Source organism: Protopterus annectens, chromosome 7.part0, assembly GCF_019279795.1.
Source record: "Protopterus annectens isolate FY-2018-M chromosome 7.part0, PAN1.0, whole genome shotgun sequence".
NCBI classification, from domain to species: domain Eukaryota; kingdom Metazoa; phylum Chordata; order Ceratodontiformes; family Protopteridae; genus Protopterus; species Protopterus annectens.
In genome coordinates, this window is record NC_056739.1 from 1,124,625,780 (window position 1) to 1,124,649,510 (window position 23,731).

General features: G+C 38.8%; 1 protein-coding gene across 1 annotated transcript in view; it reads right to left on the reverse strand.

Annotated features, from left to right (window-relative positions):
• The window catches only part of LOC122806899 (ADAMTS-like protein 5), a 716,117-nt gene that overhangs the window by 403,951 nt on the left and 288,435 nt on the right, over positions 1–23,731 (reverse strand). Inside the window, exon 3 of the mRNA XM_044077703.1 lies at positions 9,293–9,444. Coding sequence (XP_043933638.1) covers positions 9,293–9,444 — 152 coding nt within the window. The remainder of the gene's footprint in view (positions 1–9,292; positions 9,445–23,731) is intronic.

Sequence of the window (23,731 nt, forward strand, 5' to 3'; positions counted from 1 at the left end):
TAAAAAAGCAAAATTGCATATAAATCAATAATAGTGTTTGTCTTTTAAAAGACATTTGATGTTACTTTTTAGAAGAGTAATAAAAATAAATAAATAAATAAGCAAAATTGCATATAAATCAACTTATACTGGACTTTTGTATTTTCATTTGGTGTCTTTCCAGTATTTTTTTAATTTTGTAAAACATTAGCTTGAATATGCAAAGTGATTAATGCTGTCATTAGGGAAAACACCAGAGCTATGCTGAAGCCATTTACATTTCACTCTAACCAAGTGAAAAGGATGCAGCGTTACCAGGTTTATAAGAAGATGCACTCAAGGCTCAAAGACTGACAATATCTTGGGGAAAAAGTCATTGCACATTAGGCAACAATCAAAACAAAACTTCTTTAAAGCATATTCCTGGCATCCACTGGCACATTTGAAAAAAAAAAAAACAGTCAGTGGCAGAAACTGGGAAAAAATAGAACTTGAAAAATTATTTTTGGGACAGATGTGCCATCAGAGGTCATCCAGCTCTTTTAAATGGCTAGATGCCAATCAAATGGGCACTGTGGGTAATAAGTGACATCCAGCCCAAAACTGAGTAAGATGAAAATACTTTTCTCAGGTGCAGTACTATGTCTCGGATATAAAATGGCCCACAAGGGCAACTAGTCTAGTGCTCACATGTGACAATTAGAAAATAATTCTATATTTCAGACTGCAAACATTAGACATTTAGAAAAAAATAGATATCCCATCTAGTTTCTTTCTCAATGTAATTTTGCACTGCATACTAACAAATTCCCTTATTCTATGCAAGGGTCTGTTTTATCACATAACAGATGGGTTTCTTTGAAGTAGAAGAATCTTAGATCATTTAATACAAAGGACTGAATGTGCCACAACATGTTGCCTTTTACAGGATAACTAAAATGGATGCCAGATGTGTAAGTAATGGAAATTATCTTCTACACACTTTTGTCCTCACTGAAAAACTATTGTAGGTGAGGAGGAGGCCTTCAAACCACTGTACATGAGATAAGCTGCTCATCTTGAGGCCTTCCATAAACTGAGAAGTTTAAGTCTATCTGTATACATGCAGTTGATTTGGTCACAGCACGCATTTATCTCATGCTATGATTTCTGGTAAATTTCATCAGTGATTGCTGTGGTTGAGTTATATTTCAAACTGCATTTGTTCAAATATAATGTAGTTTTTGGAGTTATCCTCTTTGTTTGCATTTGAGCGACTATGGAGTTGGTATATTTAATTTGTGGGGGTGTGGGGGGCGAAGTCCCTCAGCAAAGTTACTAGTGTTCTGTAGATTACTGAGTTGACAGGATCATTTTCACTAAATGTGAATTTCAAGGGAAGAGAAGAGTGTTTTATTTAGATCTGTCTAGAAAAATACTGTTGGTGTTTTTTTCTGTAAGATTTGAAATTGGAGTGATGATTAGAGCTGTCTGGTCTTTAACATCTGTTATGTAGTCATAGTTTCATATGACTGAGATACAGTCTTCTCTACAAGATCAGATTGTAAAGCATTCTGCATTTAGTTAAAAACTGCTACTCTAGCAGTTACAGCAGAGGACTAAAGCTCCAACTTGATAGTGGACCGCTTATTGTAACACAGGTACAGGGTTTGACTCTTTACACCTCCATTTACCTACTGTGTGACAGTGAGCAAGTTACTTAACCAGGCAGAGCTTTGGAGTAATATGGAATTTGGGATAGGCACCTTAATGGTCTCTAAGACTGAATGCCTAGTAGAACCTGTTCTCATTTGCCGACCATTCACTAATGCCAGCTGATCTAGTTTAGAAAATTTTTACAGGGCAACAAACACTACATTTGTAGGTGAAGCACTGAAATACAAAGTTGTTTGCCAGCAGTAATCTCTGTATTAGTAATAGTTTCTTTAATATGGACTTATTCAGATGACTTTTACTTCTGCAAAGAATTGGCATATCGACTAAGCATATGTTATCAAGTTGTTAATATTTCTTATGCTTTCATAAATTCTCTTCTCTATAAACTGTGCTACACATGGTTGGATCTTACTGTATGATACAAGTGATCTCTATACAATTTCATGTAATTCATCCAAATAAAGTGCATGTAATTTAGTTCTTCATAATAAGGGGTGTACACAGTCAACAAAGTGGCTATAACTGCTGATGGGAGGCTTTCTATGGTTGAAAGTACCTTATGCGCTTAACATTTACTCATTTTTAAAACAGTCTTTAATCTGGTTTTGCATGTGTGTGTGTGTGTGTGTGTGTGTGTGTGTGTGTGTGTGTGAGTGACTAAGTTGGAATACTTTGGCTACTGTGTTTCTGTGAAACAAATTTGATATATGTTACCTTGGTCATTATTATTGCTAATTTTTAACATGGACATCTGAAAAGGATGCAATCAACAATGTAGCAACAATTGCTGTGCTTGTGAGATATCCATGGTTAAAAATGGCTAATCTTGCTGAGGTGATAAAGTTAAAAAGTAATTAGTCTGTTTTTGCAGGATTATTGTCCAATTGTGTAAAGCAAGTAGGAATACTTTAATGCAGCCATTTTTATCATAATCAGACATGTGATGCGTACACAGTAGATAAAGTGGCCATAACTGTTGAGTACAGATATAGAAGGATTATAACAGCAACAGTTTGAGAGGCCTTGTATGTTTAAAATGTTCTGAAATGGGTACTACTGTCATTATTGAGTCATTACATTTTGTTTCACTTTACTGGAAAAAAATGTTCAAAACTGCAATTTTAAAACTCACTCTATAACAACTGTTTACTGTATTATTCAAAAAAGGTTGCTGTATTAAATGAAATATAATTTAAAACAATCAGGAAGATAAATCAAAGAACACATGCATTTATGTGGCCCTAAAATGTGAAGGGGCCCATTGTTTAAAACCTGCCTGGAGCTCAAGGTATATAATATAGTGTGCATTACTATAATTGTCTATTTATAGTTAAAAGCATTCTCTAGAGTCTGCTTGCTCCTTGATCTGTTTAAAACTTTCATTTAGTGGTTACAGCTAGGAACTGTAATAGTGTACATTACTATAATTGCATTTTTATTTAATTACTAAATTGTAAACTGCTTTTTCATACTGAGACTTGTATTTTCTCTTTGTGAGTGTTCTTTCTATGCTTTTAAAGTGAGGTTTCTGTGTTCTGCTCAGGTGGCATAATCTTGATAGAGGCCTGTTGTCTAGGCCTGGTAGTTTTGTTTGAGTTTCCTGTGTTTCTGGCAGCCATTTTCTGCTGATAGTCTGTCTTCATTATTATTGAGAGTAACAAGGCCTCTTGACCTTCTGTAGTATGAGTGATTGCATAATAGCAGGGGCTGAGTAGTAATTTGATCGTCTAACTCTTCCATCCTTACTGGTATATAAACCCTGTATCTTGAAAAGGTTGTGCTTGTATTTATCAGGGTGTGGATTGTATTTCATTACTGAAACTAAGCGGAAATCCCTTAAGATTCCAAGAGCAGGATAAGTTATTTCTTACACTTATTTCACTGAACTGCACTTCTGAAACACTTATAATTGTGCTATACAGTTGATCTACTACATTTTGCACTGTTATAAAGCTTTTTTATTGTTTCACTGCATTTATGTACTGTTTTATACTGTTTTAACTGTATTTTTCATTGTTAGATACTGTTTCATTACTCTAATTGCATGTTTACTGAATTACTTAACTGTAAACTGCTTTTTCATACTGAGAGTTGTATTTTCTGTTTGTGAGTGCTCTATCTGAGCTTTTCTGTGCATTTTTGAATTTTTTGAGGTTTCTGTGTTCTACAGCTAGGAACTTTAATAGTGTGCATTACTATAATTGTCTGTTTACAGTTAAAAGCATTCTCTAGAGTCTGCTTGCTCCTTGATCTGTTTAAAACTTTCATTTAGTGGCTACAGCTAGGAACTGTTTTTATACTTGGTGACTTTACAGTTGCCCGCCCATACTGTAATATTTGATCTGTGACACTCCTCCCAGTCTAGTGTCATTAGTTCATTCAATCTAACAGAGAACATTTGTGAAGGCCAACCCACTGAGATTCCTAACGTTGAATTAACTTCTGTTCCAGCTTTCTCCATTTCCACTTTACTGAAAAAAAATATATACTGAAAAAAAAAATTCTAAGCTTGCTTCCCCCCTTTCCTGTGGCAGGTCTTGTCCAGATATGGATTTGCTGTGTCCAAGACTGTGTGTGAGTCCCTGAGCCCCCCTCCCCACTTAACTAGGGTTAAACTATTCCTGGCATCATAAAGTCTGCTCTTCAGATTTTCCCTTGCAACTAGCCAGCTTTTTAGTTTTAGCACTCAAATCTGTTTCTTTGAGCTCAGCACTTGTTCAGAACTCATTGTAAGCACTAAATAAGCTACAAATTACTACAGTAATCAAACTTTTCTTACTTGTCTGCAGGAAAACAGTTTTTAGTACTTAATAAATAAGCACCTATCCAGGAATGTCTAAAGGTCAGCTCCCGGTGTCTTCTTCTGTCTACCTGATGAATCTGGGCATCTTGGGACAATGCAGCAATTGCCTCATGTACACAGATGCCCTCTCCTCCTACCAGCAAACACTACGACCTGTGAGAGATGCACTTATATAGCCAAACTGGAAGCAAAGCTCTCTTCACCGAAGACTGGACTAGGCAGTCAAGAGGAGAAGGTAAACACTTGCACTGCACCACACTCATCACATAGTCCCTCAAAACCTACACCACCAAAACACACACGCAGAAGCAACACACACCTACATTCGCAGAGGTTCTCAGTAAAAATCTGCCCAAACAACTGAGTCCTCCAAAGCAGAAATGCAAGCAACCTCCACCCCCCCAACACAACCCAAATGACACATAGCCCACATACTCAGTGTGCCACTCAACTACAGCCCATAAGGCATAATGTACCCAACACTCTAGTCATAGGTGACTCTATAGTCAGGCACACTGATGTTCCACTCACCAGGCTAAACAAGGAGAAAGTTACTGTCAGCTGCCTGTTGGGTGCCATGATCAGCCACATAACGCACACACTCAGGTCACTCCGCAACAAGTACAAATATGACTCTGTCATTGTCCATGTTGGTGTGAATGACCTGAGACATACCTCCCTGGACTACATGAAAAGTGACATGGAGGAGCTCTCCGATCTTGTAGCCCAGGCAGGTATGACCCTGCCATCACCCAGAATGATACCACAGTACAAGAACAAAATGATTGACTTTAACAATTGGTTAAGCTTCTGGTGTCATTCTAAGGGAATCCAGTATCTGTCTGCCTGGGATGACATGATTGACACACCACGCTGCTTTGCCAGAGATGGCCTGCACCTGTCGCCCTTTGGATTCCGGATACTGGCAAATGCTCTTGCCACCCCTATAGTGCCTTTTTTTTAGGCAAGGTTCAAATCACAAATTCACCACCGTAACAGGTACAAGCAAGCAAAATTTGAGGGTAATGCTACACAATGCTAGAAGTCTAAACCTCAAAATGCACTAATTCGAGGCACTCCTTAAAATGGAGAACATTGACATCTGTGAAGTGACAGAGACCTGGTGCACCCCTGCATTACCAAGCTATAATTCATACCACTCCTTTCGGCCACCAAACCCAAACCAAAACACTAAAGGTGGAGGCGTGTCCATATTCATTAAGGATATCCATACCTTCAAGCTAGTTGCTCAGCATAATACATCCGAGATTATCCAAGTTCAATTAACTCTGGGCAAAACCGCAATCCAGATTGTAGCTTGCTACAGACCCCCCCACCATGCCCAGGATTCCAACTCCTCTTTTCTTGATACACTGGAAAATATTAAGGTACAACCCAACACCCTAATAATGGGTGATTTCAACTACCCCACTATTAACTGGGAAAACTACTCGTGTACCAACACTTTTGCTCAATGTTTTCTGGAAATCATCAATTCCAATGCCTTGGATCACCTTATCCATACCCCCACCAAGGGCAGCAATATCCTAGATCTGGTCATCACCAACATGGGCGACCGGTATTCCACACCAGAGGTCAGCTCTTCATTGGTCAGATCCAACCACACGCTAATCACCCTAGACATCCACATCCTGCTCCCACCCCCAATTAGGAAAACAACTGTAAAAAATTTCTCCAAAGCCAACTTTACGCTTCTTAAGACAGAAGTGGCAAACTTCACGACACCCATGCAGGTGGACAATAGAGATACGACTGCTGAATCCTACACAAATGCACTTTATAAGCACTTACACGAGTGCATGGATCGTGCTATCCCTAACAAAACCAAGATGCTATCCTCCAAAAAAAGGAAGCCAATCTGGTGGTCTTCTGCCATAAACAAACTCTACAACAGAAGAAAGAAACTGTTGCAAAAAAGAGTAAAATCCCACGATTGGAGGAATTCCCTGGTCAGCCTCTGTAAGAAGCTGAGATCCCTCATAAAATCCTCCAAAGCTAGTTATGAAAACAAAATCGCCACTGATTCTAAAGACAACCACAAAGCATTCTATAGCTATGTCAAGAATCTTAATGGCAACACTCAGATCTGCTCTGAGTTACAGCACAATGACACTAAATATACAGAACCAAATGATATTGCCAACATCCTGGCAGATAGGTTCAGTGCTAACTTTACCCCCCTCTCACCCCTTAAAAAGCCCATCTTTATACCAGAAGAATGCAAAGTTCCTGCAATCACGGCTGCATAGGTAAAAATCTCACTCTCCAAAGCCAAGAATACAGCATCCATGGGACCTGACAACATCCCAGGCTACCTTCTACATGAACTACAGAATGAAATGACACCCCACATAAGTACCACATTCAATCATAGCCTCACCTCAGGCTTTGTGCCCATTGAATGGTGCACCGCGACATTTATCCCACTCCACAAAGGGGGAGGCCACATCAGACCCCGGGAACTACCGCCCCATTAGCCTGACGAGCCTGGTCTGCAAGGCCATGGAAAGTATCATCATGGAACTCATAAACAAAGACATTGGAGATCTCCAAACTCTGGACCCCACACAGTTTGGGTTTGTAAAAGGTAGATCATGTCTCCTACACCTGATAGACTTCTTTGAAGCAGTCACCAAAACCATAGATGAGGGTAAGGTGGTTCACACAGCCTATCTAGATCTTGCCAAGGCGTTCGACACCATCCCCCACTCTGGAATTATAGATAAACTCACTAAACTAGGTATAAATCCCTATGTCACAAGATGGTTGCCAACTGGCTTACTGACAGAACCCACACTGTGAAAGTAGCAGACTCCAAATCAGACTTTAGTCCAGTGACAAGTGCAGTACCACAGGGTTCAGTCCTGGGTCCTCTCCTGTTTGGTATCTACTTCTCTGAAGTACAGGCTAACACAGAAGGTCTTTGGCTAACTAAATTCAAAGATGACTGCAAACTAGGAGCCATAATCGAAACTCCTAATGATGTGGACATCCTACAAAAGGGCCTCACTGAGACAGATGACTGGTGTCAAAGCCATGGTCTCAAGCTCAATGCCAAAAAGTGCATTGTCATCCTCTTTGGTAAAAACTCTGCACCCATGAACTACCACATAGGCGGTAGTCTACTTAACACCGAAAGTGTGATAAGAAACCTTGGGACACAGGTGGACAGTAGTCTCTCCTTTGATAATGACATCGCCACAGTTGTCAGGAAATCCTTCTATGTGGTACACCTCATCAGAAAAGGTTTCTCATCCAGAAAAAAAGAGGTCATTGTTCCCCTTTACTCATCACTCATTAGACTCATTATAGAGTACAATGCCCCTTTTGATATGCACCTCACAAGACATCTACAACAACTGGAAATGCCGCAAAAATACCTCACAAAGAGGATTATTGGCCTCAAACAGATGCCTTACGCAGACCAACTAAAAAAACTCCAGCTTTACTCCGTCGCATATCGCCTACTCAGAGGCCATCTCTGCCTAACATACAAAGCTATGTCAAACCCAAAGCTGTTGGACATGCTCCACTTAAAGAAATCCCAATCCCTCCGAGCTACATGCTCTAGGGACCTAAACCTTGTCACCACAATAAACAGAACATGCTGGAGGGACAGATTCCTGTCCCAGAGACTTCCCATACTCTGGAAGAGACTACCTATCTATGTCAAACAGAGCTCCTGATTAGCACTCTTCAAGAAGAATCCTGATGATTGGATGGGTAATAGGAAATTCACCCCAGGGATCACTTCTGTGGTTCTGCTTGACAGGGGCAAAGGAAAATCATTTTCTTGGGTGGCGAAAGCCAGGGTACCTTTTTGGCTAGGTTTGTATAGGCCCCAGGGCAAATAGCCTAGCACCTACCTATGAACCTGTCACTAGCCAGATGTAGTTTCAATCAATGTGAGTTTCAAGGGAAGAAAAGTTTACTGTTACTCATGGTATGTCTGTTTTTGATACAAGACTGTTTGTTTAGCAAATTGCCATCAATGTTTGTAATATAAAATTTGAAATAAGTTTTAAATTAAATCTAAATCTCTAATCAGTAAAAGTAAAGAAAAAAATAGTATGCGGACTGACTGATTTGAGTAGTGTTTATTGTAACTGGGGAGAGACAGCCAAGTAACGTGACACTGCAATGGCTCGGGGGGGGGGGGCTGCTCCACTACCTGACTAGGACACCATTTGGTTATGATCTGGCTCTACATCTAGGCAATCAGTGAATAGCTAAAACATCTACCTACCTACAGATCCACCTCCTCTCTTTTCAGATGTTTGGCATGCCCTTTGATGGTCCAAATACGCAATAAAATCTTATTTGTTTTAAAAATAGCCAGAAATCTAGGCCTGTATATCTAAACTGTCCATTGCATGGCCCTATATTACACATTATCTTTCCAGTGGATGATTATCAATTTTAACACAGAAGATGATGCATCTGATTAATGGCATGGATTGTATATGCCTCACCCAGGTATCCTCTATAAGGTAAACACTATCACTAACATGTGCTACCTTTCTATCGTTTTTTTTTCTGTGCATGCATTTTCTCAGTTTTCTCAGTATCACCACAGGCTATACTGCATAGACACCAGGACGTTCACAAAAGATCATCTATGTTGTCATGTGCTGTACTTAAGAGGAAAACTTTGCACAACTTTGTTTTAAATGTGTATCCATTTCACATTTCAACATTCTTTAATGTTTAAGTGTCGATATAAATAATCATCAAAAGAAGCCACAAAAAGCTGCTTACACCATTGTCTTAAGGCGCTAGAGAGTTATTTGTGCTTCTTCACTTTTTGGACAGTTCTGTCTGGTATGTTCATACCTGATAATGCATTTCCTTGTCCTTATCGCTGCTCCTCCCCCACATGTACTAGAACACCTAGACCAGCTGATCCATGACGTCCACTCATTCCCAAAGCGCAGTTGACGGCGTTGGCGGTGCCAGGCACCTAGGGAGAAGGAGCTTTCTAAAACCTAAAATGTTACAGAGAAACAGCAATATTAAATCTGACTGCTTGTGTGTGTGTTTCAAATTACACAGCATACTCTTACAGGTAAGTCTAGCTAATTATGTGACATGCTTAAAGAGAAATTCTTTATTTTATTTGGAGGTTCCAGTATTCTACAAGTTAATGTCTGTAAAAAACTAAAAAAAAAATGAATGGTTCTTTTTATAGTAAGAAAAATAATTTACATTTACTAGTAATTAGTTATTTTCAAAAAATCATACTGTAAATATGTTCAGCTGTCAAGGATATTCTTCCAGCATGACTTTACTTAATCATGTGATCCTAAAACCTGTACCTGTTGCTCTTAGAAAATCATACTAAAATTGAATTCAGTTAATACATTCAAAGAATTTTTAAATTTAACAGCAGTGCTATGTAGAACTGAAACAGAAATGATCAGAACAAGATCTATAAATCATACTAAGACTTGCAGCAGTTGGGATAGACTTGAAATATTGCTTTTGAAATACCAAGACTCTTAATGTGTTCATTATATAAGATTACCATGATGACTCAATGTATTCCTAACATTGTATGACAATATGTGAAGTCAAATTTTTCATTTCTGTGTATATATTGTAAATATGTTAACTTAATAAAAAAATTCTTAAAAAAAAAAAGAAAAAGAAAATCATACTGGAAAGAGTTAAATCAAATGAAGAAGTGCAGTAAAGTGATACAAAAGGAAATGAATAACTTAACTGCATTCTTCTGACAGTATAATGGAGAAAATGTCAGCACTTGACATTTAAAGATCCAGCTATGATGACTGGGCACATACAAGGCTATTAAATGAAATTCAGTCATTAAACTCCTAAAACAACTAAATCCAACACAACACTTTGACAGCTCAGTCACTGTAATGGAAGATACACCAGAAGTAAAACTGCAACTTCCTAGTCGAAAATCTTGATATTTATGATTATATTATCCCATTCATCTTATGACATCTACTTAAGGTCTCTGCATTTGCCCTTTTATTGATATTTCAAATGCTTTTTTTTTGTTTTGATCACTAATCCCTTTCTCTCTTTACTCTTCCACCCCCTCTGCATGTACCATTAATGTTGAAATGGTGTTGTCAACACTTCTGGGGCAACCAGCATCCACTGGGTGTCAGTGCGGCAGCAACCCCACCTACATCCTTACCCCCAGGATGGGTGAACTGACACTGGCTACTTACTGCCAGTCATAGAGATGACTTATGTTGTCTTCCCTTTTGTTTCTTTTATTGTACTGTCTTTGACTGTGTAAACAGTGTACAGTGTGTACATGTAAGCACTTTAGTAAAGATTAACTAGATTGGATGTATATGAGTTTAAAAATCCAAGAAATTTAAATTAACCAGAAAGGCTGTAACTCTATAAGATTGTGGGGTGTATGGGACATATGGTGCAGTAAAATAAATTAAGGACTAGTTTTAGCTGTAACATTAACTGGTTTTGTTTAAATTCCATGAGTCACCTTGTGCTTCCAGGTAGGTGTTTAAACTGAACTCATTTCAATTCCCCAAGGCCAATGCAGTGGTGCAGTCTAGAAAAGATGGCCTGCAGTAGATCTAGTTAACTGTTAAATACCTCTTCTAGTTTCAGAGATAAAGAAGCACATAGATTTGTCTGTACCTTGTAATAGATTTGTCTGTACCTTGTAGTTGTAAATAGAAAGGATCGTAGGAAAGTTCTCACAAGGCAGTTGAGCAAATTTGGTCATGCATGTTTTGGCTCTATAAAGCCCTCCTGATTCTTAACTTGCTAAGTATACGAAATCTGACTAGTTGTCTGTATATCATTTTATGATCAATACTGTAGTCTGATATTTTTGTACAGTTTACAATATATGTGGCAGCATTATAGAAATATGTGCTTTGTAATAATGTTGAATTATTTGGACTAGAACTGTTAGATGTGCACAACGAGATGTGTTTTGTGCATTCATGTAGAACCCGGATAGATTTAACAAGGTTTTGCTTATATTGAAGCCATTATGGAATTTCTATTATGGAGCTGCAGGACAGCGTCATTGACATTACTGACTAATCTAGCCACACCAAAGTATCCTTGATATGCTGTTGATAAAGACAGTAAAAGGGCTGGGACAAGCGTGGGTTCCTATGGACTATCTAAAGGACCTATCATAGGGGCAGCAGCAATATATCCCCTTCTGATAGCTTGGACCTTCTCTCCTAAATAGCTGAAAAAAAACACCAGAGTAGATTGAATTGTGGGATAGGTGTCAATTATCATTATGATTTAAAGGGAGGTGCCAGCTGATCCAGTCAACACTTTAGAAATATAAATGGATAATGAAAGAAAAACATGTCTTAAATGTACTTAAAATTTTGAGTCTTCACAAATATCATGTATACCCATATCAGTTCCACGGTTGGCCCTGAAATCAAGCAGAGAAAAAGACAGGAATGTCCTGTGACTTAAAAGTGACATAAAATACATATGATTTCTCTTTTACAAAAGCCTGGATGAGGGGAAAAGAAGTACAGTGCATCTGAATTTGCCGGTTGCTTTTGAGATGCCTCTTTTATGAAAGTATTTTTTTTGTCACAGGTCACATAAACTGGCAATGACAACTATTGTAAGATAGTGGGCTTGATTTTTTTTTATGTTATGATGTAAACCAGGCTGAGCCTGTGATTGGTCACTGTTTGATCAGTGCCCTCCTCAAGTAAACAAATTTAAGTAAATAAATAAGTCAATCAAATAAACACTCACAGGTGCTGGCATGACTGTTTGTGTTTACAACCATCACTTATGCATGCCTGTGATGGTTAACTGGGGTATGCAATGTATCTTGAAGTATACATCCACACCTTTGAATGTGGCACAGTCCTGGACTGACCCTTCTCATACAAAGTACCTCAATGTCATCCACTATCTCTAATAGGGATTCCGCATAGACAGTGCCTGGAACCATGCTTCCTTCCACTCTCTCTCTCAACCATGATAAACAGGCAAAGGCCTCTTCATTCATCTTGCCTTCCCATGCAGCTTCAACAAATGTGTGAGACACTAACTGTGCTCAGGTTTCTTGGGTCACAGTCAGGGACTTACCATTATCTGGCCACTGGAGCTGGCTATCCTCTTTATGGAAAGATACGTAAACAGTCTTCTGCTATGCACAAAATACATGACTCAGTTTAGCAGCACTTGGTAGGAGTAGTTATGTTGTAGGATATAGCAGTAGCTGGTAACTACTGGACTAGCATAAGTAGATATTCTGGAGAAAGACAGAGCATACACAGAGCCTGGTTTAAGTTTCTCCCAACCAGAAATGGCTAGGTGTTTTGTACTTTGCTATCTGAAGAGATAAAAAGCTTTATTTCCTATTACATAACATGATCTGACTGTGTCAAAGATATCCTGAGAGGGGTTAAAGTTTTTTAATGACTTTGTACAGCAGTAGTACTATAAATTGTGAATCTTATTATGATACCAGGCCGAAGGAAGGTTGGTGAAGGTATTAACCATAACTCCCCACCAATTAAATATTGCCAGCAACTACATCAGTTTACATACATTACATTACAGACATGAATATCCAATATGGAATGCTGTCCTTACCAAAAACATTGTTATTTTTAGCAGTGATTTATTTATTTGACATTTGTTGACCAGGAAAGTCTGACTGAAAGCCCTTTTTCAGCAGAGGCCCTAGGAGAAAAGCTCCACATGACTACAAAGTACATTTTATAAAAATAAAATACATAGTTTCCTACATAACTTTTGGTACATTTTCAACATACATAGTTCAAGACATTTGTTACATTTTCAACATACATAGTTTAAGAAATTACATTTTCCAAAATAGAAAATTGTTTTTTTTTTGGGGATACTTTGTTATGTAAGTATGGGAGGAACCCATGAGAAGAGTGGAGGTAAAAGAGCTTAAGTGAGGGAGAGTTAAGGGAGAGTCTTTGAGACCAGTAGGTGGTAGTCAGAAGAGGAAGCAGAAAGTGAAAGTAGAGTAAAAAACAGCAACTCTGGAGTACAGGTGAGAGTGCAAGTGGAGGGTTAGGGGTTACTCTTAACTGTTCAGTAAGATAGCGATATTTATGGGGGGGAGGGGTTACAGTGGGTTTTTACAGTTAGGTATTCCAAATGGCTTCCCTACCTCTGCTGTATGTAATATGGATGAGGTTTCGGCCTGTGAAACTCATCAATTACTGTTCCTGATAAGACATACCTTCTAGCTCTGTTTACTGTTTGTCAGCAAGGAATGAGTCAAAGTTTTTTGGCCTTTTCATTTTTCTGCACAGTAATGCAGCCATGGACACTTAAGTAATTCCTGTTATTTGTTTTTGTATCTGGTTGGATCTTTTCCTGGTTTGTTTGATCCATCTGAAGCTTTGGCTGATTTTGTACTGACGAGCTATGGCAGAGGCATACTAGATAATTTAATAAATGGACATAAGAACTGAATGCGTGGATAGCTTCAAGTCAATATTTAGATTTCCTCTAGCTAACAGTTTTCTCTAATGGCTGCAGGCATCTAAGGTGTCTTGCAGTATCCTGTACAGATCGACATGACATTTAGTCAAGAGACTGTTGAAGGGAGGTATTATACTCAGTGATTGACTAAACGAATGAAATGTACAGTGGAATGATGACCTTCAGTAACATGACATGAGTTACTCTTTAGTCTTTATTATGAGTAAGCAAACTATTGGAGGAACCTGGCATTTCTATGACTGCGATTTTATCATTAAAATCAGATTTTTTTCTTTCGTTTTTTTTTTCCATTCAGGTGGGCCATGTACTAATCTAGTATGCCATATATTTTTTCATCAGATATAAGTTGTAGTCAACTCTTTCGGAGAAAAGTAGATTTTTTTTTTCGAGTGTGTCGAGGAGGACAGAACAGTAGTATGCAAATCATACCTCTCAACCTCTTAGAACAAGAAATTTGGACAAAGCCACAAATAATGGGGGAACAAAGGCCCAAAAATAAGGACACTTTTTAAATAATGCTCTTACGAACTTAGAAAGTTGATAGAATAACAGGTTTTGGATTAGCACAAATCAATTTTACTTGTAAAATTGATCTGTAACAAGGCCCCAAACACAGCCTGAGTCATTGCCTTGGTGGCTTCTATCCAATGAAGAGCAACATTTCTTGCTGTGCTCTGTATTGAATTGTCTTGTCACATATGATGAAAAAAGGTCACTTACTTTTCAGCAACATGTCATGCTAGTCTTTTTTTACTTTCTACAATAGACACTGAATTAAGATACTCTCTATTTGATTATTACAATATATTCTAGTTAAACTGCAGAGTGAGGTCTTTATTTGACTTTTCATAACTTGACCACGTGGTTTCTTCAGCTAGTGAGAAGAAATAGTCATTACTGGTAAGCTAAACAAGTCATTCCTTTTGTTAGCAAGACCTCATTACAAACCCAAATGACCTGTTTAAATTCTGTTGAACCTTTTAGTATTGTTCTGGTTCCCCCATGTCATATCTCCTACTATATCTCACCCAAATGCATAGGGTGATTACAGCAGCTTCTGGCTCATTGCTGATGATTGCAGTTTGCATCATAGCTCTCAACTATCCAGATTTTTGCAGAATGTCTATATTTTTGACACATATTTTTGGTCCATTTTTTCATAAAATTGTAGTTTTTGAAAAAGAAATCTGTTAATAAAAGCGTCAAAGTGGAAGTGTGAACATGTTTGTGTGCGTGTATGCATACTATGCATGTGTACACCTGCATTTCAGGATTTCACAAATAAAATAAACTACTATGCAAATCAAATATTAAACCATCTCATGTTAACACAGAGCATATGAAATCTGACCTAGACAGAACTAGAATTATATGATATCAGTTTTAAACAACCTGAACATTTGATTTTTTTCTGGAATGTACCACTGACATGTTTCCTCACAGAAAATACTGATCTTAAGCATCTAATTTTCAAATGAATCACTAGTACTCTATCCCAAAGCAAATGCACTGATGCCAGGGGGTCTATATTACCTCATCGATATGACTATTCACCAAATACCAATCCATTGACATGTATACAACAAAACCCAAATCAGCGAATATCGAAAGCTTTCCTAGGGCAAGGAAATACTTGCCCCCTACTACATCAGAACACATACTGCACTAAATCAAACCCACCCAAGTGAAGGACTTCATCCCCCCCACACCCCCCAAACTACATATACCAACTCCAAGATTGGACTACAGTGGGGAAAAGGGCAAAGTTGTGGCGTTGGTCAACTGCTTTCTTATCCTGGGAAAACATTTTCTGTTTGCAGAAGTGAATTTTGTTGTATGGGTATCGATGGATTGGTATTCATTCATTTCGATAAGGTAATATAGACTCAATGCCAGGAGGACTATTTCATATTATTAGCATCCACTGCTTTGGCCTGTACTGATAAAAACAGTATAATTTTCTCCTTTGTAAAGTACTGAATTTAGGTATCTCCTTTTAACAGTTCTCACTCTCATATGCAGCTGTTACAGGTATGCTGAGTTTTTTATACATCTTTTTGGTCCCCATCTGCTCTCTATTAGTGTGCTGGTTGCAGGAGGAAGGTCATAGTCTGATTTACCCCAAGACAGGTTCTGTAATGGTAATTGAATTTGTGTCCTCGATTGCAAAACCACCAGCCATCTCTCAGATCCAAATGGCAGCCTGCATCATGCGGAGCAGCTTGGCAATTATTTCTAGCCCCAATATTTCTCACACATGCTGACAGCATTCAGCAGTGAGGAGTAAATATGAGCTTACCTCTCAACCTCTTAGAGCAAGAAATCTGGATAAAGCCACAAATTAAGGGGGGGGGGGGCGACAAAAGCCCAAAAATAGGGACACTTTTTAAATATTGCTCTTACAAGCTTAGAAAGCTGACAGAATAACAGGTTTTGCATTAGCATTAATTTTCTGATAGAAATGAAGTCTGAATCTTAAATGTCTGCCATTATTTTTGACTTCAGTCCTCAGTGATTTGTCAGGAAACCACAATTTTATGAGAAACAGACCAAAATATGAGGCAAAAATCTGATCATTCTGCAAAAATCTGGAAAGTTGAGAGGTACGGATCCACCTCAGACACATAGAGTGGGGTCACACTTTCTTCATATTCCCACACCCAGCTTGGCACCTTATCACTGGCCTCTGCCAGACCTCCATTACAGAAACACATCGAGTGCATGAACTGCTACTCCATCTTGGTTCTCCTGCATCACAGTCAGGACTTTATACCTCTAGAACACCAAGGCACTGGTATGCTAAAGTTAAATACACTTCTCATAGCAGTTATCTCTCTGCTGCTTACCAAAAGCACTGGCATGCATCTCCTGAAGACTACAGCAACCCTAAACATCCCCTCAAGCACTGCATTTCTTGTACCTATGCTCCTTGCCGATGGCACAAGGCCTAAGCCTGGGGTAATCATCACCTGCTCCCTTAGTGAAGGCATGGTTTCTATGCACTTCCTGAGCACTGTATTAAAAGTTGCTCTACCCCTTATCAAAGGTACTGACACTATGCATTTCTTACGTGCTGCACTTACCCTCTTTCTACCCCTGTTCAAGGGTACTAACCCCACGCATCACTAAAGCACTGCATTCACCATTTTTCTACCCTGTTATTAAAGTCACTCACCCTACACATGCCCTAAGCACTACACTCACCATTCTTGTGCCCATTAAAAAGGAACGGGACATTCACACCCCATGAGCACCGAGCTCATTCACATGCTCACTTATCGAATGTACTGACCCTTAGCATCTGCTCATCATGTCAGCTGCTGCACTTCTGTCCCCCTTCTGTAGTTCCAACAACCTACTTAGTATCGATCCCTTCTTACACTTCCCCTTATACATGTAACAAAAGTTATTTTAGAAGTGTGGCTTCCCTCATCAAATCATTGTTTAATGACTTAATGTGATTGCTTCCGCCAAGCACCTTACATTACTAAGAAAATCCTGTGGATTCAGAAAGAACCCCATTGATCACATTAAGGGCTGTGGTAAAAAGGCCCTGCTCACATGAGGCAGTACTAGCGTATACAAAGACAAGTTAGCTGCAATGAGAAAGACCTCATTACTGGCTATTCTGCATGTCTAAATCACTGTTAACCGTGGTGGCCAATACATTGTGTTAGCACAAGCACAGATGCATCTATGCGCACACACACACACACACACACACACACACACACACACACACACACACACACACACACACACACACACATATCACAGATGATTACAGTCAGTCATTAATGTCAGATATTATAGTTTCATACTTCATATCCTCCAGTAAATTTATAGTCATGCAAAAGCTGTTATAGAAACTTTCTATATTTCTAGGATGAATAATTAAAATTTGTTCCGGATTTTGTCCCTCCATTAATTTCGGCTTTCTCTCAATTTCTTGTGCTACTAGGTAGATAATATGTGTAATGCTCCCTGTTTCTCTTTGTCATGCATCACAAGGTGATGCCACCTCCACTAAGGGACCAATCACCAGCAGGGTACCTCAGGGCTCCATGCTCAGATCTCTCCTGTTTAGCAAGAACGTCTCAAAGGTAAAGGCTAATGTCAAGGGCCTTTGGCTAACCAAGTTCACAGATGACTGCAAATTGGGAGCCATCACATATTCCCCCCATTACACAAACATCTTATAAGAGGGTCTAACGCAGACGAATGGCTGATGCCAAAGTCAAGAAATGCATTATAGTGCCTTTTGGGAAAACTGTTGTCCAGACTAATTACTCCTCTAAGAGATGACCCAGTAGTCAGGGATCTGGGAACATATGTAGAATATAATCTGGCCTTTGACTAACATGTGACCAAGATAGTACGTCAATCATTCTAAGTTGCCCAACTTATAAGTAAGGGTATGGCATCCACGTCCAAAGAAGGCATAGTGCCACTTTATTTGGCTCTTATCAGACCCATCATTGAGGATAATGCCCCCTTTGGCACATACCTGACCAAACTTATGCAACAGGTGGAATGCCTACAGAGATTCCTTACCAGGAGAATCCAGGGTATAAACACATTGTCCTATATGGATTGCCTTAACTTCCTATCTCTATACTCTGTCTCCTACAGGTTACTGAGAATCAATCTATATCTAGTTTTCAAGGCGTCCTCTTATCCAGTTCTGATGGACCTTTTGCACATCCACAAAACGATCAGCATCAGAACCACTAGATCCAAGAAATTAAAAGTTTGCTTGTTACATAAATAAGACGTTGTCTCAGAGGATTGCCGTGTTCTGGAACAGGCTCTCCATCCTTAATCCTTTTAATGTATAACCTTGACCAATGGATGAGAAATCGGAAATTCAATTCACCTTGGGTCTGGCACCAATGTCTCTGATAGATAGAGGCAGACAGTAATGCCCAAACTACCCCCCCATACACATATAACCCTTATAAACTTTCTAACTAATATACCCCCACCTAATAAACATACATGATACATAGTGACAAACTGGCTCAGACTGCACTGGGCTTGTAAAGGTCCTGGCGGTTGTTAGCATAGAATATTCTTATGAACCTATGAACTGTTGCAGGCATTGAATAATGCCCCAAATCCTCATTACATTTTAAAAACCCTGCTGTACTAACGTAGCAGTTAGTGAAGGGGGTTAATGCTGAAGGTTCCTGTGGCAAGGTGCAGAGGTCAGTTCTCCATCCTTTGCAGTTTACATTTTTTAAGGTCTTATTTTTTATTTTTATTTTTATTTTGTTGCAATACATCTCTGGTGTCTGGTGGAAGTGCAGAGGACTAACATCTACTGTGGGAGGTGGAAGGGTACAGGGTTGGAATACCTTTTAGCGCCTTTAAGGCATGCTATATATAAGTATCCCTGGTGATTAATGATTCCCTGCACAACATTTTTGTAATTAAGTGCCTTTAAGACACACCTTGTAGAGTATCCCTGATGTCTATTGGTTCATCCCGATCCATGTTATGTTTAGTTATTAAGGCATTAGATGTAAGAATTCTCGCTGATTTTCTAATTGTTCCACCTGACCCCTGTTATGTATGAGTGCCATTAAGACAAAATTATAAAGGTTGTAATATCTTTTAGTGCCTTTGAGGCATGTAGTTTGTAAGTATCTCTGGTGACTAGTGGTTTCCACACCACATTTTGTAATACTAAGTGACTTTAAGGTACACTGTGTAGATTATCCTTAGTAGCTAGTCATCCTGACCGACCCAATGATGCAGGCTTTGCTCATTAGTCGAGGGGTGTGGGGAAGTATGACAGCCACCCCACCCTACCCTCATTAACCCATCCCCTACCTACTTCCCAAGCAGACACACACACACACACTCACATATGGATACCCTCACATACATATAAATACACTCACGCACACCCTAACTCTACCTGACTATTAAACTCCCCAGCACTTACCTCTACTCCAGTGGATGGCTGTATTCATTACCATGAGCAGTTAGGAGTGGCCATGCTAAGTTACACAACCAAGCAATTCTCCAAGTTGCATAATTGGCTTACTGCAGGCAATGCTGGTGAAGATTACAAGGCTAGTTAGCATGTGCCTCTTCCCCAGAATGCTTAATTAGCATATAGCATGGCTACTGAGATAGCCCTCCATAGTGCTGCAGATCTTTGGGCAAAAGTACTGCCATGGAGCTGTCTCTAAATTCCAAAAAGTTAAGGTGGGGTTTACATAAGTGGTAAGTTTTCTGAATAGAGGTCATTAAAATTTTTATAACTTTCTTCATCTGATATATTTGTACAATATATATTTTCAACTACTCTATAATACCTTCAATGATTTGCTAGAGGACTTTGCAGACAAACTGTAAAACAAATAAATTAATGAATGAATAAAATTGCCTAGCTGTGCATGTAAACATACAAAATAGTAATAATAACATGGTTTTTGATAAGTACTTAAACTATAATATATTTTTTTATTTGGTAGAAGAGGATTCTGTGTATGTATAAGGTAAACTAAGTATGCCAGCAGTTATTATAAAATCATGAAGTGAAAGCTTTCCTTCAGCTGTGATATAGTAGAATTTTGCCTTTAACTACAAGGAAAGCTGGAAAAATGTTCAGGGACTAAATGTTCTTCCAAGCATACATGGTTAGAGCATATTCAATGTTAAACGTAAACATATTCCAGGAAATATTTCTAAACTAATTTTAGGCCTTGCTATTTTCAGGTTTCAAGTATGATTACAAAAGATTACTCTGGGACAGTAGCCAAATTTATAAGAGATGTACACATCTGGAGAATTGGCTGTATTACAACTACATTAAGGACCTGTGGAGAAGTGTATTTACTCCTCATATATCAAGTAAACTGAGCAAGTTTACCTAAACTATGCTCAGGCTGTACTGAGTGAGAAAGAGTAGACTAACATCTGCAACGTAGTAAGATATTTAGCCTTGATACAAAATGTGATACTTAAATAATTTATTTTGAGCAGAACAGAAATAAGTGGCTGGGAATGTTTAAATATGTTTAATAATAAAAACTTGAGTCAAACAGCTATTAGATCTTACTGCATTAAAGTTTCCTGAAACTATAAAAAGGTTGTGGTGTGTACCGAGTGCATGATTTGCTAATTAAAGATATTATATTGCTCTGTCTTGAAGCATTCAACAGCAAGCTAAGACTTTAATTTCATCTGTGCTGTACTTCTACATTGTCTGTAAATATGTATGCAAATGTGTGACATGGAAGAAAGACTGACAATCAAACCGCACCCCATCCCTGTGCTTAGTAAATATTATGGATGGTGGTGGCTATTAATAGGATCGTTACAGGAGCTGGCTGCAACTGGCAAGCATGGATGGATGGACGGATAGCTACAGAAAAGGGAACATTTAGAAGAAGAAACACAGTAGGTAGTGAGAAATGGTACCACTGTGAAAGACAGACTGAACAGTCGAGACAGATAAGATAGTCATGAATAAATACGGGGAAGAAGCTTGTGAAGAAGCAGTATGAAGGGAAGAATTGCTGCTTTAGGGTAAATACATGCTGAAAGAGAAAAAATAAACTAGTACATGTAAAGCAATATTAAACTTATGAGTTATAGTAAGATGTGGGAATAGGGAAGAATAATTTTATGAAGAAGGAATGAGTGCAACTCAGTAACTAAGAGCAAAAGGAAGGGGCATGTGTTGGCAGTATTTAATTGTAGACATGTATAAAATGTAGGCAGTTTTGCAGTTGCCCTAATGTTACTTTTTCTGTTCTTTAAAGAAGATCAAGATAAAGGATAGGTACTGAATTGATATGGATAGCTATTTCCGAGATCTTTGCATACCCTTGTCCCACGTTTGAAGGATGATAAAAAACAAAAAAATGTTGATATCTGTATGTATTAACTTGTCCACACCTGTAAACAATTCCTACCAAATCATCATAAGTTTGATAAAACTACTGAGTGACTAACAGAGAGTTTGGGAAAATGGAGACAGGGAGAGGTGTGACAAGTTATGTTTATACAGAGAGTGTTTTTATGAACATACCAAACATCTGTGGTCAGCTTCTTTACATGGTCCTTTACCACCAGTCACCAAATATCCTTTGAGAGATGTGTGGTAAACGTGAAAATAATGAGGGACAGTGAAGGTATAACTACAAAATGGTAGTGGTCACTTCAATATTTAGACTCAAGAAGATGTCAAGTCTGTACTGTATGGGGAACAGAGTTTCAGATCTACTTTTCAGACAGTATATCTCACTTTGGCAAAGTAGTGAAGCCTTGAGCAAAGATGACTCCACATTACCTGAGCTCATTTAGTTTAACAGGTAACCAGAAGGCATGTTTATAGCCCATAGACTATATTTATCATTCCAAACAAAACATCCATTGTATAGCACAGCTTTGGTTATCATAAGCATAAGCAAAAGCAATGATTAAATCAGTAAACAATTATTGCTCTAGTCTGAAAAAGTCATGTTCTAAATAAGTCTTCATGTCTTTCAAATCTGAAAATATTTGAAGTGAACAGCATTATCTGTGTAATGAGAACCCATGACCCATCATAGTCAAGCATATGTTATTAACAAACAGAGAAAATAGTACTGAACCAAATGCAAAGCCCTGCTGGGAGCCCATCTTGACAATATGCATTAAACCATTTAACATCTTAGTATAATGCAAAGGATAGCTGCTGCATGTGCAAATACACTTGCCATCCATTTTAAGCATACCAGTTTCCCAAGAAGCAATTGATGACTAACAGTACCAAAGGCTACAAATAGGTTGAATATATGGTACTACTGAGATATCTTTCATATTCAACAATAAAAACAAATAATGTATTTCATTTGCAACATGAAGAACTAAATTGTTCATAATAAGGCTACTCCCCGGGATTCATGAAGCTTGCGCCAGGCGCAGGCGTAGCGTAGGTGGAATAACGCCAAATATGGCTGTCGAGTGATTCAGGTACGATCCAATACCACGTGCACTACCGACATACGCCAGAATTGCGCAGCCCTCGGCATAGGTATGCTAATCACCCCATGCGCAGTGTCGCACCATGCAAATGAAGGCAGATAGTGATTCATGAAGTGGTGCAGGTGTAGCGTAAGCCCACGGAAATGTAAACCAAAAAACACGGTTTACATTTTCCCAAACAGAACATCGGAGCTATGGAAGTGGACCAGACTCATGTATTACAAAGTTAACATATGCTAATGGCGAAATACACAGCCAATGGCATAAGAAAAGATGCACAACACCTAAAAAACAACATTTAATGTCATGTCCACAGTAACGCACAGTACAACCGCAGGGCATGTGTGCGCAAACTGGAACATAAAGAAATTATAAAAAAATGTCATAAAATCGCAATGTAATACAAATCAGGTTTACACCATAAAACACAATGGTAGGCATGGAACACCACAACCAAGGTGCAAGGGTTGCTAAGGGCCTGCGACAGTGTTTGGCGCGGTAACTATGAATTAGTAGTCAATGGCATGCAAATGAGGCAGATAATACTGAATCGCAAATGTCCCACCGGATGAAGGTTGTACCATACTGCGCAGGGCTATAACACCGAGGAGTGGCTCAGAGGAGATACATGACATCAGCAAAGGGGTATGCCACCGTAGCAGTAAGCACATTGGAGCAATGCAAATCTGGCCTGGGCGTTGCTAAGCAAAGCTGCAGGACAGGGGTGGGGAGGAAGGTATAGAATTGTTTAGCTGAGAGCACACATGGTGCCCAAAAGCGCATGTGTATGGGGATGAAAACATG